The sequence below is a fragment of the Phoca vitulina genome, unplaced genomic scaffold, assembly GCF_004348235.1.
Source record: "Phoca vitulina isolate PV1807 unplaced genomic scaffold, GSC_HSeal_1.0 scaffold6, whole genome shotgun sequence".
Lineage (NCBI taxonomy): Eukaryota > Metazoa > Chordata > Mammalia > Carnivora > Phocidae > Phoca > Phoca vitulina.
This window is the reverse complement of record NW_022589709.1, coordinates 2,519,118-2,538,236: the sequence shown is the minus strand read 5'-3', so window position 1 is coordinate 2,538,236 and position 19,119 is coordinate 2,519,118. Positions and strand designations below refer to the sequence as shown.

Genomic DNA, 19,119 nt, shown 5'->3' with positions numbered 1-19,119 from the left:
CCATTTCAGGGGTGATTTTTAAATAGATGCACTTTTTGCCATATGAGCCAACTTTAAAAATCAAAACCAAGTAACTTTGCCAGATAATCAACAATGCTGGATCCCACATGATCATGAGCCCTGTGGCCGGCTATGGTGGTAGGAACCCTGAGAGCAACAGTTTCCACTACCTTCACCCACGGAGAGCAGGGAATTGTCTTGCACAAACCACAACTGTGCTGCCTCTGGCCATCTTTTTATCTTAACTCTGTTGTAATGTCATCAAATTTGGTCTTCTTTTTGTGAAACTTTTTCCTCTATCTCCCTAAACAGAGTGCTGCTAAGATGTGACGCAAGAAACATCGGGTGGTTCAGAGAAGTCTTTGTGGCAGCAGTCAACAGCATGGGGTGAATACCACCTTTCAGGAAACTTGCATGGTAAGACCAGCCAAAAATTACTGAGAAGGCTAAGAAATGAAAAACTCTGGTTTATGAACAACTGAAGTGAGAAACAAACATGGAAACTCTATATCCATCCAATGATATGAGTGAGTGGTCATGCATTTCTCATCTGTTAATGGGGTGCTACTCAAGGATAATTCATCTTCCCCTAACATTCCTCTCATATTTCTTAACATAACTGCCTGAGCCTTAACTGAGTGCTAAAACCCATCTACACAGTTTGAAATTGGGAAACGGCAATTAGCAGACCATCTGTACTTATCTATTACTGTAGAGAGATTTTTTTGGTTTCCCCGACCCTTGATGTTCCAAAATCAAAGTTGTGGCTGACCAGGTAGAGAAATCTACCCTCACCGCACATGGTGAGGGGAGAAACAGAGTAGTCTGCTTGTCCCATTCTTTCAACACGGTGGGTTTTATCAGTCTACCTCTTCCTCTTCCTCTCTCTCCAAAATGCAACAAGTACATCTGTAAAATATTTATTAGTCTTAAAAACCCCATTTACTTCACGGACCATTTGGTATTTGCTTAGAGGCAGAATCACTGCTGATAAAAACAGAATCATTCATGGAAATGGAAAGTCCCCCACTCATTATTTAGGCACTGCCATTTAAAACACCACTGGTGATAATTTACAGAGCACTGCATCAAAAGGTCACCCTCAGTTGCTGATGGGGATCACAAAATCAAAGTAAGAGTTAAGTATTTCTTATAATTTCATATGGCAAAGAAGTGTTTTTTTTTCAGCCTCTGAAATTATATCTCCTGAAAAATTATCACTGTTTTTGACAAATGAACAATTTCTTAAAATTTAAGACTAACAATGCAACACACCCACAGCAATTATAAACTCCTGGGTATGATAAAAGTTGCCAGGAAGAGCATGTTTTGATTGAAGCAATTTTTTTAAAGTGATATTTTTGCCAGCCCTTTAGGAGTGAAGAACAATACAACTTTTAGGAATGTATTAAAACATCTTTCTTCCTTAAAGTTGGCTTCTCTCTCTCCATTATACTCCCCCAATCCTCAGCACGTATCACTGGCTGTGAGATGCCACCTAACTGAAGTAGGACTCTTCCTACCATTAAAGGAACATAAACCAAACCACAGTAGACTCTGGTGTGCACTTCTGCCTCTTCAGTGTTATTTAGGAGATAAGCAAGAAGCAGTCTTGCACCAAAGTCATTATAGGCAGCTGGGATGTGCCCGAAACCAGGAGTTAGACAATGCTGATATGCCGCAGTGATGATGAAGAGAAGCTCAAGGCTGTGAGGGGCTGGAAGTGCTAATTTTATTCTCTTATACTTTCCTGTCTGTAATACACAGCTCCACTCTTGGGAGCTTTCATTAGCCCGTGGATGGCATGAATCAAATCTTATAGCTTAGCCAAACTGCAAAGTAGGGAAAGATGGGCTTTTAGTACCTTTCATACCACTTTTATTTCTTCCACTTAGTCTGTCCCACTTCCCCATGGCCTCATGCCATGTAGCCCTTCATGTCCTCTCGACATAATAGGATTTGTGGTGTGTGGCTGGTACAGATAATCAATCTAGATGGTCCTATAAAAGAGAACTTTCTTTGTCTCTCTACCTGAGATGAGAAGCTTTTATAGAAACTTTGAGCCAGAAGTATCCTGAGAACATTCATTCACTTATTTTAACACACACACATACACACACACATATGCACACACAATCTGCTTTACCAGTGACACACACTAGTCTAGAAACGGGCGCAGTGGTAAACAAAGCAAATAATAAATAATTACGTTGAAATTTCATATAGTGCTCTACATTCAAGGCACTGTTCTATAAGCAGTAAAATTTACACAATTATGTAAAATAAATTAACTCTTCTGATCCTGTAATAAGCTTATGAGGTAGTGCTATTATGATGCCCATTTTACAAATGAGGAAGTGAGGCACAGAAAAGGTCAAGAAATTGGCTTAAGAGTCAGGATATTATTCCAGGAAGTTGCTGCTTCAGAGCTTGCTCTTAAACATCACTTAGTAACTACCTTTCTATGTCCCTGCCATCATGGAGATTATATAGTAATAGGGGAAGCAAATGGGGAAATGTATAATTATATAATAGAATACATATAATAGATTGAAAGAAATACACCTGTGTAATTCATATGATAATACAATGAAGGAAAATAAAGCTACTAGGTAAGGGATTTATTTAAGATTTTATTTATTTATTTGAGAGAAAGAGAATGAGACAGAAAGCATGAGAGGGGGGAGGTTCAGACGGAGAACCAGACTCCCTGCCAAGCAGGAAGCCCAATGTGGGACTCGATCCCGGGACTCCAGGATCACGACCTGAGCTGAAGGCAGTTGCTTAACCAACTGAGCCACCCAGGTGCCCAGGGATTTATTTTTGATGGAGTGGTCAAGGAAGGTGTCCATGAGAAAGTGCCATCTGAGCAGAGACGTAGGTAAAGCAAGGCTGGGTTTTCATCCAGTCTGGCAGTTCTCAGACTGCTCTGCGTGGAACCCTCCGGGGCCTAGGCATCATGTGGTGACAGGGAGACTGGGTGGGTGGGGCAATAGGCTGCAGCGCTCTAGCCCTGGCCCAGAAACAGCAGCTGAGCTTCCATCTTGTCTGGATTTTGGGGTCACAGATAAATTTGGCTTAAAAAAGATTCCATGCTTAAAAAAAAAAAGTTATAGAAAACCAGTGTCCATGTCCCACCTTTTTAGTTCAGAGAAAGAAATTGAGGGAGAAGAGGAACGACTTGCTAAGGGTTCACTGCTGATCAGGACAATAAGAAGAAAATTCAGATTCCTTAACTTTGAATCTAGTGTACTTTTTAGAACACTGAACTGCCACCCTTAACTCTCCTCCCCATCCAGGACGTTGTGTCATCTCTGGAGGGCAAACATAGAAGGTTTCACCCAACAGGGTGTGTTTCTCTGGAAACGTCATAATCAAACTCCAGGCTTAGGAAGAGCAACTACAGAGATGCTTTAGCCTGTCTCCTGTGTTCATTACACTGTCCCCACCTCTACCTTTTATTCTAATTTATATTTTTCCTGACCTTAACCCATGATATATGTGGTTACTATATTACTGTAAATAGTTCTTGTAAGCTACCTCAAATCCTTGTGGAAGTATGTATGGGCACGGAGTATTTGCAGTAGGAGCTTGGCATGACTACACATTTCTGAGTCTTCGAATAAATGAGATCTGAATGGTGGACCTGTGGGGACCACAACAGGCAAGAAGGAAGAACGTGGGGCAGCCTCCCTGACCAATAGCCCTCAAATCAGACAATCAGATGCCCATCCAGAAGAAGTTTGGAACTACTTCTACCAAAACTGGCTGTTACAGTTCTAAGTGAGATCTGACCAAAGCCCTCAGTAACTCTTATATTTCCAGCATGACCCTCATTTAAGAAAAGTACACACAGTCAATTTCTCCCAAATTAAAGGAAGAACAAAAATCCTATCGGCCCATGTTAATTCTGCAGCAACCAAAAGCCCCTGAACCACTATCTGTTTCCCAGGATCAACAAACAAACTGACCATAGTATGAAGCGTTGATCTATTCAAGATTGTCTGCTTCAAAGAAAAAAAAAAGAGTAAGCAGCTTATTCACACTATTGTCCATGATAAATTACAATACATAAAAAGATAGATGCATTTCAGGAACGGCAATCAGCTTCACAGGGCAGATGGGCTTATAGATGACCCTTCCATTTTTTAATAATCTCCATAATTTATGTGTGAACAAAGAAATGTAAAGATGCCATATGCACCCCTCCGACTTAGTACAAATCACTTTTATTTACTCGGGCAATACTTCATGGTCCAGTTAACTTCTTAATTAAAGACAGCAAGATGCTCATGTTCCATGCAAGCGGCATGGAACATACTGCTTTATGTGCAATATGTTCAGCTGGGAGTTGAAGCTGTTTTGCCTACTGAGGAGGAGCCACCGGAGTCTTGGTTTGGTTTCTAAGCGAACCAGAGACACGGCTCCTCTCATCGCCACTAAATTGTCAATGAAGCCTCTTCAGACAAAGCTTGCATTTGTCTGCCATCCCACAAAAATTATTTTATTTATTTTTTTGTCTCATGCCGAGAATGCTGAATTAATTTTCAATGTTCTTTTCTCAATCTGCCTCCTCCCCAGTCACGCTCTGTAGTGGTTAAAGAAGCAAGACAAAAAGAAAGGCATGTTCTAGAAGACTCGGGAAGGGGAGAATGGCTACAGTGGGCCAGAGCCTCAGCCTCTGGAAGCTCTGATGCTACTATTCCATGCCGCTGAGCTTGCATACAATTTCAAAACCATAGGAGCCAGACCACTAGGAGAAATTGGGGCAAAGAAAGAAAGAAACAAAACGCAAAGTGAGGAATAGTGAGTCTTGAGCGACTATGAATCTTTTTTTTTTTTCTTGAGTGACTATGAATCTTAAGATGCCAATCTAATTTCTGAACTCCTGTATGACAAGATACACAAATTCTCAACTTCATAAATCAGGGGCAGCAGGGACCCATCATATAAATGGCTTAAGTCTGGGTATGAGACGATAGCACCTGGTGGAGACTGTGGCCAAGCGGAGAGCAAATGCCCATCTAAAAGAGGCAGCTTCTACTCAGCTCCAGCCCCGAGAAATATCAAACCACTCTCCAGATTTTCTGTTTTTTTAATTTGTTTGTTTTTTAATTTTTTAATGAGAATCAGAAAATGTAGCTTTTTTTTAAAGAATGTGAAATCTTCAGATATTTAAATATTAGAAAAAAATCATATTAAAGGAAAAATAGTGTGTGAGGAAGTAAATTGTGTCTGTGGGATGGATTCAGTTTGCGACTTCTGTCGTAAGTTTTCATACCAAGCAAGAGCTTACTTAATAGCTTATAAAGTGAGTCATTGAAGTTACCTCACATTAAATTTCTGAAGTAGAGAATATCCTCTCAGTGACTAGATCAGGCATAGTTAAGCTTGCTCTTGTTGCATTATCCACTATTGTTTCTAGTTTCCTTTTTTTTGAGTGCTTTTGAATTCCCTTAGGAACTTGACATACCTTCCAGGAAGTTATTCCTCAGGAGAGGGAAATGGCCACACGTAACTCAACTTACTGTACCAAACAGTGTCATGAGAAAATCATTTACCATACAGTGTGTTGCTATGGAAGAAGATTGGAATTCTGGATTTTCGTTCTGACTTTTACTTGGTAAAACTTGGGTACATACTCCCTCCTTTCTGAGCCTTTGGGGCCCTATCCGTTAAATGAGGTGACTGGTCTAACTGACTTCTTAGGGGCTTTCAACTTCCGGCCTGCATATGTCTCGGTAATTCAGGCTGGTGGAATAAATCTTAATTCACATGATAGTAAAATCAAAAATGCAATTTAAAAAACTCATCCTTCCATAAAACAAGAGATGACATATCTAAATGTAAAAACGCACAGTGAGGATGACCAGCTCAGACTTTCAAGGAGAATACAGGAGTTTCTCAACTTTCATAACTTGGATACCCTCAAACCCCATTTTATATGTGGAATTCAGGCTTTCATATGAACCAACCCTTAGCCTGGTTTTTGTACAGCACTGGCGGGTGTGTGTATGTTTTCATTTTGAAATATTTTATTACGTTTGGCTCTTTCTAGATCGAAAACCTGTGGAAGTGTCATTACTGGATCAAAGTGTATAAACATTTTTAATGTACTTGACATGTACTATAAAACTATTTTTTTTTCCAGAAAGACCAGAAAAAGAAAAAAAAAAAGACTGTGCCAGTAATAAAACACTTTAAGCAGAAGAATGAGAAAAAAGTGAGTTGAACATTGGAAGAGTGTAACTCAGTGAAAGAAAAATTGAAAGCTAAAAGCTACTTAACATGAAATGGGTTCCCTGGGAGGGCAGTGAGTCTGTCATTAAGATGATACTCGAGAAAAAGAGGACAGACCATCTGGTTCGGAGCAAGGTCAAACATCAGGTGAGATGTGGGCCACAGGATGATGATGCTGAGGGTGAAAATTTCTGTCACTGTCATGGTCATCGTCACTGTCATTGTCCTCATCAGCAGGGGGTGAGAGCAAGAGTTACCATTTTGGGAACACTCACTTCATGTCAAGTTCTGTATTAAGCACTTTACCAACATTATCTTACTGACAACCACCATGATGTAGGTATTAATATTGATGTTACAGGCAAGGAAACAAGGATTTGCCAAGTTAAGAAACCGCTCAAGGATCACTCATCAGCCAAATGGTAGTACTAGCTGCCATCTGAGTTCAACAATACAGCATGTGGCTTAAACCACGGTGCAACACTGTCTCTTGGCACGGCAACTGTTAAGATCCCCACTTAGATATAATACCACAATGATAACAGGTTTCAGTGAGTTTTTATAGGATAAGGAAATTTAAAAGACATATAAATCTCAAGTCGTCTACAATAATTTTCTACTTGATTCTTTTAAAGTAACTTCATTTTTTTTTTTTATCCTTCTTCCAACTTCTTTTTCTACTCCTCCTCTCCTAAACTTCTAAATTCCACATAGCAATAGGCTATATGGGACCCACCCCAAGTAGAGTTTGAAGTGAGTATAGAAATAAATTCAGGGGCGCCTGGGTGGCTCAGTTGGTTAAGCAACTGCCTTCGGCTCAGGTCATGATCCTGGAGTCCCTGGACCGAGTCCCGTGTCAGGCTCCCTGCTTGGTGAGGAGCCTGCTTCTCCCTCTAACCCTCCCCTCTCTCATGTACTCTTTCTCTCTCTCATTCTCGCTCTCTCAAATAAATAAATAAATCTTAAAAAAAAAAAAAAAAGAAATAAATTCACTGTGCAGCTTTCAACATACCCAGCCTAGCTGCCCAAGAAATGCTAGTTGCCCTTGCCTTGTCACTTCACATTAAGTCACGTAAAAGCACCATCTAGTTGCAGTGTCGTGGAAAGTAAGGTAAGCAGTCACTCCAAAGTAGGGATTCACCACTTTTGTTCAAAATGATACTTTATAGTTAAGGGTCTCCTTAGTATTCATTCATTCAACCTATCTACTAGTAGCTCTGGTCAAAATTTTGTAGTTGTATTTGGCAATTAAAAAGATGCCTATCACACTGAAGTGGGGATTTAAACACAGAGTTCTTTGGCAATAGATCCCCTAACTTTACAACATTCTGTGCTAAATGTACGCAAGTAGTATTTCTAGAGACAGGCTGGTCTTTGGATGTCATGGTAGGATAGTTAATTTAGTGCGTGTCCTTTTCAATCTATTTTCTGAGCTACACGATACATACAGAAGCTATGCATCCATATGGCTAAAGCCAGCATGCACTGGGACTTTGGTTCAATTCCCAGATGGAAGTTTTTGTAGCGATGAACATTTTCTCATTAATTAATCTTCCAGGGTGATTGCTATCGCACTAATCAATTTGTAGTGACTACAGGATTGCAACCTTCAATAATGAAATCTGATACAGTATTGAAGATTGTGCGGATTGCTTAACCAATCCCAATTCCTCTCAGATCAATGAAACACAAAAGCAGAATGAAGTATTACTTCATTAGTTATCCTTGCTCAGAGGGGCTGAGTAATCTTGTTCAACTGGGCACTAATCTCTTTTTGATGGGAAAAAGAAATAAAGGCAGCTGTGATCTATAGGGAAATGATAGTGCAGATACTTCTTCTGAGAAGAGCCTCCCAGAGGTGGTCTATAAGCAATGGTCAGGTGCATCAGAAAAAAACCAATAAGCTAAAACTGCCAGATGGGAGAGGGGCAGCTGTTACATGTGAGGGGCACGTGAGCACCTGTGAGGTTATGACTCAGTCAACATGGCAAATCCTACTGGTTGCCTGTCCAACAATCCTCCCCCACCTTCTTTGCTACCAGAACCCCAATTCTGTTGAGCTAGCAATTACCCCTGGGCTTGAGGGAAGGGGAGCCCTATGGACTAAGTTACCAGGTTCTGATCTTGTTCTTCTGCCTTTTTGATCCAGCATATCTGTTTTCACTTTTTGTGAAAATCCAAAGACACTAATTCTACCTTGGCTTCTCTGCTTAGTGTGCTATTCTCTAGTCCCTTCTCAGTGCTCTGACATCATCTAAAAGGGAAATATTCAAGGTCTATGCCCTGAGTCACTTCTGCTATCTCTCCCCAGGCAAGCCAAGACAGCCCAGTTGCAGGCAAATTTCTTCTTTAAGTTGGATATTAAATAAATGGTTAAGAGATCTTGATAAAGCCATGTAGACAATGTGTTCTTAAAATTATTCAGATATGCAAATTTTATGATTCCATTTATGTAAAATTCTAAGAAATGCAAAGTAATGTGCAAGACAGAAAGCATACGACAGAAAGTTGGTTGGGGACAGGGTGGAGGGACTAAAAAGGGGCATGGGAGAAACTCTTCAGGGTGATATGTTCATTATCTTGATTGTGGTGATGGTTTCATGTGCAAAAACATATCGTAGTACACACTTTAAAGAGGTATAATTTATTCTATGTCAATTATGCCTCACAAAAGCTCTTAAACTGTTAAATATTATTTAGACACAGAAAATTTACTGTTAATATATTATTTGGAGGAGAAAAGGTACAGAAGAATATGCAAAGTATGGTTTTATTTAAAAAATATACTTGTGGGAAATGCCTAAGAAAGTACACTGACCTGTTAACAGTGCTTGGCCCTGCAAGATAGATTTAAGTGATACTTTATTTTTAATGATTTATTATTCAATTTCACAAGTATCTACTGAGCACATACTGTGTGCTATAGTAGCAGCAGGGCTTGGGAATATACTAGGGAAAATCTGCACAATCTCCTTATCTGCCCATTTATATTCTTGAGCAAACAAGAATGTCAAATAATGACAGTTAAAAGGGGGGGGAGAACCAGGGTGATGTTTTATATATGGCTGTTGTGCTAAATGAGGAAGGTCTTTCTAAAATGGCAACATTTAAACTGAGAACATGATGACCACAAGGAGCCCTCTATGAAAAACATCTAGGAGAGAATTGTATAGGCCATTGTGAGGAGTTTATTCCAGGTGCAATGGGAAGTTAACAGAATCCTCTATAAAGGGTGGAGAGACTTGACATTTCAAAAAGCCCACTTCGGCTACGATTTGGATGATGAGGCTACAAGAGAAAGGTATTGGAGAGGGAGGAGGCTATAGCAGTGATGCAAGTGGGAGAGGGTGCTGGCTGGAGCCGGTGGGTGGCATGTGATTTGAAGAAGAAGAGGGGATGAGGGGACGGATATGGGCACCATTTTGGCGAAAGCTCATGGGACTTACCGGTGGATTTTACCGTATATGCATTTCTGTGTGTGTGTGTGTGTGTGTGTGTGTGTGTGTGTGTTTCCTTCAGTGAGAAGATACTTATTTTGTTGTCAGAAATATTTAAGCTAAAAGAGCTTTATTTACTATTTATTTTTTGGAAGGAAAATACTTTTTTTTTTTTTAAAGATTTTATTTATTTGACAGAGAGAGACAGCGAGAGAGGGAACACAAGCAGGGGGAGTGGGAGAGGGAGAAGCAGCTTCCCACCAAGCAGGGACACGGGGCTCAATCCCAGAGCCCTGGGATCATGACCTGAGCCAAAGGCAGATGCTTAACCGACTGAGCCACCCAGGCACCCCGAAGGAAAATACTTTCTTAAGAACAAAGAAAAACAGTGAATTCTGACACTTTATTTTCCTTAAATGGTGATGTGAAAGCATTGCATTTAACTCACTGATTTTTCAAGATTAAAACAAGCTTTTCTTAAAATTTATTTGAGAGAGAGAGAGCACGCAAGCGCATGAGTGGGGGAACAGGCAGAGGGAGAAGCAGACTCCCTAGTTGAGCAGGGAGCCCAATGCAGGGCTCAATCCCAGGACCCTGGGACCATGACCTGAGCCAAAGGCAAACACTTAACCAACTGAGCCATCCAGGTGCCCCTCTCAATTCCTTTAAATTTTTTTTTTTCCATTTTTTAAAATTTAAAAATGTGTATTTACCCATTTATTTATTTCAATTTCTTTAAGGACTCTACACCAAGGAAACTTCTCTCAGCTATTCTACCCATGACCTTAAAATCTACTCTTGTACCACATGCAGTTTAGCCAGATCATCTATATATTTATAGAAATATCACTAATATAGGTTAGAAGCTTGGCAAACTACAACCTTCAGCCTATTTCTTTGGTGGCCCTCAAGATAAGAACATTTTTTACATTTCTAAGGAGTTGTAGAAAAGGAAAAAAAGTCTAAAATATTTGCTATTTGGCCCTTTACAAAAAAAAGGGAGGGGGCAACACCAGTAGAAGGAAATTATCAGTCCAAACTTGTGAGTTAAATAAGTTTAATACAGAATAGGAAGATGTAGTACACACACACACACACACACACACACACACACACACACTGGAATATTATGCAGCCATAAAAAGAATGAGATCTCGTGCCATTTGCGACAACATGGATGGACTTAGAGGATATTATGCGAAGTGAACTAAGTTAGATGAGGAAGCCACATACCATATGATTTCACTCACATGTGGAATGTGAAAAAACAAATGAATAAACAAACTAACAAAAAGCCGAATCGGACCTCTAAATATAGAGCACAAACTCTGCCTCAGGGGAGATGAGTTAGGGATGGGGAGACGAGTGAAGGGGAGAGGGAGGTACAGGCTTCTAGTTCTGGAACGAATAAATCACAGGAATAAAAGGCAGAGCAGAAGTAATATAGCCAATGATATTATAATAATGTTGCATGGTGACAAATAGCAGCTACACTTGTGGTGAGCATGGCATAATGTATCAACTTGTTTAATCACTATGTTGTACACCTGAAACTACTAGAACACTGTGTCAACAATACTCAAAAAAATAAAGCTTAATGCAGATAAGATTAATCTAAAGTACAACTAATAACTCAAAAGATAATTTAACTAACCAACTTGCCAGGTTGGGAGAAATATAGATTGCAGCAATGCTCATAAGAGTGATTTCTTAAATGCTTGAAATTGACGGTCTCCATTCTGTTCAACCCAGAATCATCACTTGACTCTCATTATAGCTTTATCCCATGATTCCTTCTAGGATATGATTTCTGCAAGACGATGGATATATTTACAGCACTCTTGATAGTTTCCTGCCTAACCCAGTGTGTGATGAGTTCCAGTTAAATTTTATAATCACTAATAGGGTGGCTGATTTGCTCTTTTTGATCATTTTAACATCATGGCTCCCTCCCTGTTACTAGGCACAGAAGGAAGTAAAGGTATTGGCAATTCAGCAGTTGCACCCAGTTTAATATAATTCAGTTGTTTAGATAGCATTCAGATAAAATTACCCACTGCATCGAGTTGCTGAATTTCATTAATTATGTTCATCAATGCACATTTATGCAAATAAAGCTTTGGGGACCTTTCACATTACTTTTTGCTTGCATGTGGACATGAACCAATCCCAGCAGAGCAAATGCATTAATAATCCTTTTCAACCAGCAAATCTCACCACTCCAACAAACAAAAGACCAAACAAAGCCAAAGAAACAACTGAAAAAAAAAAAACCACTCAAAACCAAAAATTAATTTTGATAATATTGGTTAATAAAAGCGAAATATCTAGAAATCACTTCTATAGTGACAAAAACAAAGAATGAGGGTAGAAGGTTAGGTAGCAGACTCTGGTTAACAGAAAAGCTTTAGAACTGGATTTCCGGTGTTGAAGTTCTTGCTTTACTACTTCGTAAGTATGTGGCTTTGAACATAGTATTTCTCTAAGGCTCCATTCTTTAATCTGTAAAATTGAGGCAACAATAATTGCCAACCCTGGGGACCGATGTGTGGATTAAATTAGGTAACAACGCACACAAAGCAACAAAGTGCATGGAACAGAGCACATACACTAGAGTGATTATTTAAATACCATTTCAGTGCAGAGTTGTTGATAACTGAAGTGATTCTAACCAACCTTGGCTACACTGTCCAAATTCTTAATGAAAAACAAAATTCTAATTCTTTCGTTCCATGTTTCCAAAGACAGCATTTAGAGCACTTGACAATTAAAAAAGATAGCAATACTTTCTTGGATTTGTATAGTACTAAAGCATTTCCACATTTACTTTCTGGGCATATTTTCAGCATAATCTAGAACAGTTCATTAACAGAGGTTATTACCCCCTTTGGCAGGAATAAAGGCTCAGAGAGGTCATCACAGTTCCATACAGTACCACAGCAGGGATTATGCTCAAGACTTCAGATTTGATCATATCTTACTACCTATATTACCATTCCCTCCCATGATGCTCTATACTCAGCTGATGGCTGATGATAAATTTCCCCAGATTTAGATTCCCAAGAAATCACCATTCCTTTTTCTCATGGCAGTACTTACTGGTCGGGACTGGATTTCTTTGGCGTAGAGAGGTTGCAAGAATTCTGAGTCTCCTTCTAGTTTTAGACCTTTGTCTGTGATTCTCAAATTCCCCATTCCATCCTGAAATAGAAGCACAAAGATAACACAGAAAATGCAATTAGCCAATATTTCAAAAAAACCTCAGGCTTTCAAAAATTGAAACAAAGTTACTACCTTTTTTCTTTTTTTTTTTTTGAGAGATGGAATGAGAGGGGGTCCAATAAAATACTGGGAGGTATTGTTCAATGCAATTATGCATATTACCCTCTTTGCTCACTTATTCTCAGAAAATTCTATTCCAAGCAATCTGTAATGCCCCCTAGTCATTTACTAGCACAGATGAAGAGGGCCCTTTTGCTAGGTATTGCAGACAGAATGGAGGCAGGAGGTAAGTGGGAAAATGATAAAAGGATAATTCCCCAGGTTAAAGTACATGGTCCAGTTTCCAAAACTTTGTGCAAAAATTGCAAAGTGGCAGTCTCTTGGTCGAATACAGTTTTTGGACACAGTGTGTTTTGCTCTCAAAATATTCAAGAGGTCAAATTAGTTGCTGACATTTTTACTGATATTCTATTATGGAAATATTAAAATATATACAAAAATAGAAAGGATAAATAGCAAACACCTGTGTACTATCATTCGTCTTCAACAACAATCCATTTATGGCTATTGTTATCTGCTATACCCACCACACCCACCTCCTTTGGTTAAATATAACCATAATACCATCACCACCACCACCATCACAAAAATAATAAAATCATTAATATCATCTAATACCCTGAGTCAATGTTCAAATTTCATTCATTTTTATTTTCTCTCCTTAGATTTCTTCCTTGAATCAAGTTCCCTACTACAACTGGTCGATACATGAAATAGTAGGCCATCTCCTAAAAATCTCCTAAATCAGTCTAGTTCTCTCTCACAGATCCACATACACATCCATCCCTTATTTGATGAGCAGAACATGTCATTTTTCTAATAGCACTGCTCAGCATTTACATGTGGCTGAACATTCCCCTAATTTCATACAACATGTTCTTCTGTCCCCTATACTTATTGTAAATTGGTAGTTAGATCAAGAGGCCTGATGACATTTAGGCTCTGTTTTCTGGGAAGAACACATTCCAGGAAATGGAGTATATTACTATTCTATTGCTACCATCACAAATAACCACAAACTCCTTGGCTTAAGACAACGCAAATGTATTATATCACAAATCTGTATAAGTCTGACCCAGGACTCAAAGGGCGAAAATCAAGGTGCCAGCGGGGCTGCTGCACTCCTTTCTGGAGGCTCAAAGGGAGAACCCATTTCTTGACTTTTTCTAGCTTCCTGAGCCTGTCCACACTCCTGGGCTTGTGGCCTCTGTCATCTTCAAAGTCTACAATGACTGGTTGAAACCACCTCATGTCTAATCACTCTGATGATGAGTCTTCCACCACTCTCTTCCACTTTTAAAGACCCTGGTAATTTCACCTGGCATACCTGGATAATCCAGGACAATCTCTCCATTTTAAAGTCACCTTATTAGCAACCATAATACTACCCATAACGTTAATTCTCCTTTGCCACATAATGTGACATTTTCAGGGGTTCTGAGATGAGGACATTGACATCTTCGAAGTGGATGGCATTTTTCTGTCTACTACATACTCTATCAAGAGGCATACAATGTCTTCTGCTGTGATGTCATCAGACATTGGTGATCTCTGCCTAGAAGATCTATTATTTCACTAGAGATTTCAAATTGGTGAGAAAATAATTCTATTGTTTCTTAATTTATTAGGTGGGGTATTCTATCAAGAGAAATCACATTTCATCAACTGTGTACCCTAAATTACAGTTTATAAAAACCTGAAAGGTGCATGATTTTTCCTCCTTTATTTATTGATTCTCAAAATATTGGTTACCTAGTATCCTCCAAAGATAACCAATTGTTTTTTTTTTAAGTATCATTTTTTTTAGTATCATTACAGACATTTTTTATTTGTTTCATGCCAGTGCAGTTTTTACTGCTACTGAAGTTCTAATTTTCCTACCCTTGCTCAGTGGGAACCTCTTCAAGTTGGCTCCTAAGTCCTTTTAATGTGATCCAGCAGTCTTTGATCGCCCTTTTGCTTCTGGTATGACAACATGATCTAGGGTTATTGCACACATGTCCTGTCCCAGGCCTGGAACCAGCCATTTCTAGTAAAAATGCTTGGTTCAGTTTTGTGGCAACTAGTGTTGAGAGACCACAGACTGAGCGCTTTGGGTGCTCATTGCTACTGGAATGACCCTTGTTTCTATGGACAGAGCTGGGAAAGAAGTTCTGTATTTTTAAAATAGAATACACCATGAATTCCCATTAGACTTCCTTTTTTTAAAAGCTTTTATTTATTTCTTTGAGAGAGGGAGAGCACAGAGGGAAGTGAGAAGGAGAAGCAGACTCCCCACTGAGCAGAGAGCCCACTGCGGGGTTTGATCCCAGGAAGGACCCTGAGATTATGACCAGAGCTGAAGGCAGATGCTTAACTGACTGAGCCACCCAGGTGCCCCATCCCATTAGACTTCAAATTGAGGACATGAATGTTTTCATTTAATCTCATGGATCTTACAGTGTTACTACCTTTCTTGCATACCAAAAATCTGTTTTCTCAACACCAAAATGATTACTCATTTGATTTAACCCACAGTACACAGAGCCACTACTATTCTAACATTATGATTAAGAAAAACAACTTAAAATTTGTCTTGAAAGAGCTTTAGACCCTCAACTCTATGGTCAACTAATCTTCGACAAAGCAGGAAAGAATGTCCAATGGAAAAAAGACAGTTTCTTCAACAAATGGTGCTGGGAAAATCGGACAGCCACATGCAGAAGAATGAAACTGGACCATTTCCTTACACCACACACAAAAATAGACTCCAAATGGTTGAAAGACCTAAATGTGAGACAAGAGTCCATCAAAATCCTAAAGGAGAACACAGGCAGCAACCTCTTCGACCTCAGCCGCAGCAACTTCTTCCTAGAAACATCACCAAAGGCAAGGGAAGCAAGGGAAAAAATGAACTATTGGGACTTCATCAAGATAAAAAGCTTTTGCACAGAAAAGGAAACAGTCAACAAAAACAAAAGACAACTGACAGAATGGGAGAAGATATTTGCAAATGACATATCCGATAAAGGGCTAGTACCCAAAATCTATAAAGAACTTCTTAAACTCAACACCCAAAGAACAAATGATCCAATCAAGAAATGGGCAAAAGACATGAACAGACATTTTTCCAAAGAAGACATCCAAATGGCCAACAGACACATGAAAAAGTGCTCAACATTGGTTGGCATCAGGGAAATCCAAATCAAAACCTCAATGAGATACCACCTCACACCAGTCAGAACAGCTAAAATTAACAAGTCAGGAAAGGACAGATGTTGGTGGGGATGTGGAGAAAGGGAAACCCTCCTACACTGTTGGTGGGAATGCAAGCTGGTGCAGCCACTCTGGAAAACAGTATGGAGGTTCCTCAAAAAGTTGAAAATAGAGCTACCATATGACCCAGCAATTGCATTACTGGGTATTTACCCCAAAGATACAAATATAGTGATCTGAAGGGGTATGTGCACCCCGATGTTTATAGCAGCAATGTCCACAATAGTCAAACTATGGAAAGAGCCAAGATGTCCATCGGCAGATGAATGGATAAAGAAGATGTGGTATATATATACAATGGAATATTATGCAGCCATCAAAAGGAATGAAATCTTGCCATTTGCAACGACGTGGATGGAACTGGAGGGTGTTATGCTGAGCGAAATAAGTCAATCAGAGAAAGACATGAATCATATGATCTCACTGATGAGGAATTCCTAATCTCAGGAAACAAACTGAGGGTTGCTGGAGTGGTGGGGGGTGGGAGGGATGGGGCGGCTGGGTGATAGACATTAGGGAGGGTATGTGCTATGGTGAGTGCTGTGAATTGTGTAAGACTGTTGAATCACAGACCTGTACCTCTGAAACAAATTCTACATTATATGTTTTAAAAAAAAAGAAGATAGTAGGAAGGGAAAAATGAAGGAGGGGAAATCGGAGGGGGAGACGAACCATGAGAGACTATGGACTCTGAGAAACAAACTGAGGGTTCTAGAGGGGAGGGGGGTGGGGGATGGGTTAGCCTGGTGATGGGTATTAAAGAGGGCATGTACTGAATGGAGCACTGGGTGTTATACGCAAACAATGAATCACGGAACACTACATCAAAAACGAATGATGTAATGTATGGTGATTAACATAACATAATAAAATTAAAAAAATAAAAAAAAAAAAAGCTTTAGAGTGTATCCTTCTAGGCAGGTACAGGAAATGACTGGGTCTCAAAGCCACTTGAACTAATTCCATTCTGTATGGTTATGCCACCAACCTGCTGTCAAGTCAGGTTTAATTGTTTCATTCCTCCCCACCTCTCAATTTTTCATGACAGCTTTTTTAACATTTAATTTTGTTATAGTTTTGTGAACTATTTAGAAGGCACCAAAATCAAATCTACAAAACAAGATACATTCAAAGAGGTCTAGCTTCTATCCCTGTCCCTCTACCATGTTTCCTCTTCTCCACATAAGTGTGGGCATGTATCTGTATCAGTCAGGGTTCTCCAGGGAAATAGAAAAGGGTGTGTGTGTGTGTGTGTGTGTGTGTGTGTGTGTGTGTGTGTGTGTGTTGAGGAACTGGCTTCAGCAACTGTGGAGGCTGATAAGTTTCAAGATCTGCAGTTAGCAAGCTAGAGACCCATCTTAATAAAACAATCACACACACACACACACACACACTTTTTACCAATTTATTCCTACATTTACCCAAACACATTGTCAGATAAAAAAAAAAAAGCCCAACATACACACAAAGGCAAAACTCCTTAAAAGGTCATTGACCACTGGATGGAGAAAGAGTTGCAAAGTTGTTTTGCAATGTGTCCTTATCCACACAGACATGGTTCTGGTGTGCAATTTTATGCACTGCACACAATCTTATTTTGGTGTGATCTTGAAGAAATGGGTTTGAGGTATAGGCTCTGGGGTGAATCCCAAGAAGGAAAATGTTACTATAATTATGTTAAATGTTAAAATATCCTAAAGAGCTAACTTTAAAGTGCTTTAAATGTCTCTTTCTTTTCCATATAGTAACTTTATTCATCATATTGTACACCTGAAATTAACGTAACACTATGTGTTAACTAACTGGAATTAAAATAAAAACTGTAAAAAAGATAAATAAAAATCTCTTATCATCAAAAAAAATGAATATTGAAAGATTTGAATGAAAATTCCAGGTTTTCAGCTTCTTGTGAAATGGGAGGCCCTGGGAACTCTGAGCCTGCCTTCTCGCATGGCCACCACGGGCTGGAGGCGAAAGCTGCTCCCCTCGGCGACTGGATGAACCGTATGCTCTCCAGTTCACCAGTTCCCACCCAGCCTATTTCACGAAATTACATTTCTGCAGACTCCTGAAATCTCTCACTGGAGTTTCCCATTTCTTCTCTCTGGCATTGCCATGTGCTCTGTACTTCAATACATGCAGACAGGCACCACACTGGGGGTACTGAATGACCAAGTGGGAAATGGGCACTTTTCCCCATCCCTCCTCCATCACAGCACTTCAGCCTCTGCATGAGAACCGATTTTTCAGGTCAATATTGTCCTTTCAGAGATAGTATGCCATCTGTATATTTCTATTTTTGGTCCTTGTGGGGACAGCTATGCCAAAAGGGCCCCAGACTGGGCATTCAGACCAGCGTGAGAGGCAGTGGGCTGGAGGGTATGTTCATATAACACTAGCAGCAGGTAGACTCCACAACAAAAGGAAAAAAGAACAAGCAAATATCCACCCAACCCTTCCCCCACACCCACCCCCCAAAGGATATGTCAATGATCTTGTTTTGGATAATTCCTGATGATTTGTGTTAGTTGGAGAAGCAGAACTTTTCATAGAAACACATACTAAATGTTTTCATAGAAACACATCTATAAACTGACGTATCTGGTTTGTTTGTGTGATACACGTTTATAAAATAAATAAGAAGTGCTAAAAATTCTTACATAAGAAGATTATATTTGGGGTAATTAGTAAGCCTATTTCAAATAAAATATATCTCCCTCGCCTCTTATAGTATACAGATCCACTATCCATAACATTTACTGATGGCTTACTAGGTGCTCATTACTATACTCTGTGCTTTTCATCTTCTTAATTGTTACTGAAATCTACCATGTTACTTCTTGAATGTAATCATAACAAAATAATCCTATAAATGTGAAATTATTTGGCTATAGGGTTATCACCA

General features: G+C 39.5%; 1 protein-coding gene across 5 annotated transcripts in view; it reads right to left on the bottom strand.

The window, feature by feature from the left end:
* SGCD (sarcoglycan delta) overlaps positions 1–19,119 on the bottom strand; it is a 938,618-nt gene that overhangs the window by 203,196 nt on the left and 716,303 nt on the right. For all 5 annotated transcript variants that reach the window (XM_032403596.1, XM_032403597.1, XM_032403598.1 and 2 more), the window contains one exon: positions 12,777–12,878. In XM_032403596.1, the coding sequence (XP_032259487.1) occupies positions 12,777–12,878 (102 nt within the window). The remainder of the gene's footprint in view (positions 1–12,776; positions 12,879–19,119) is intronic.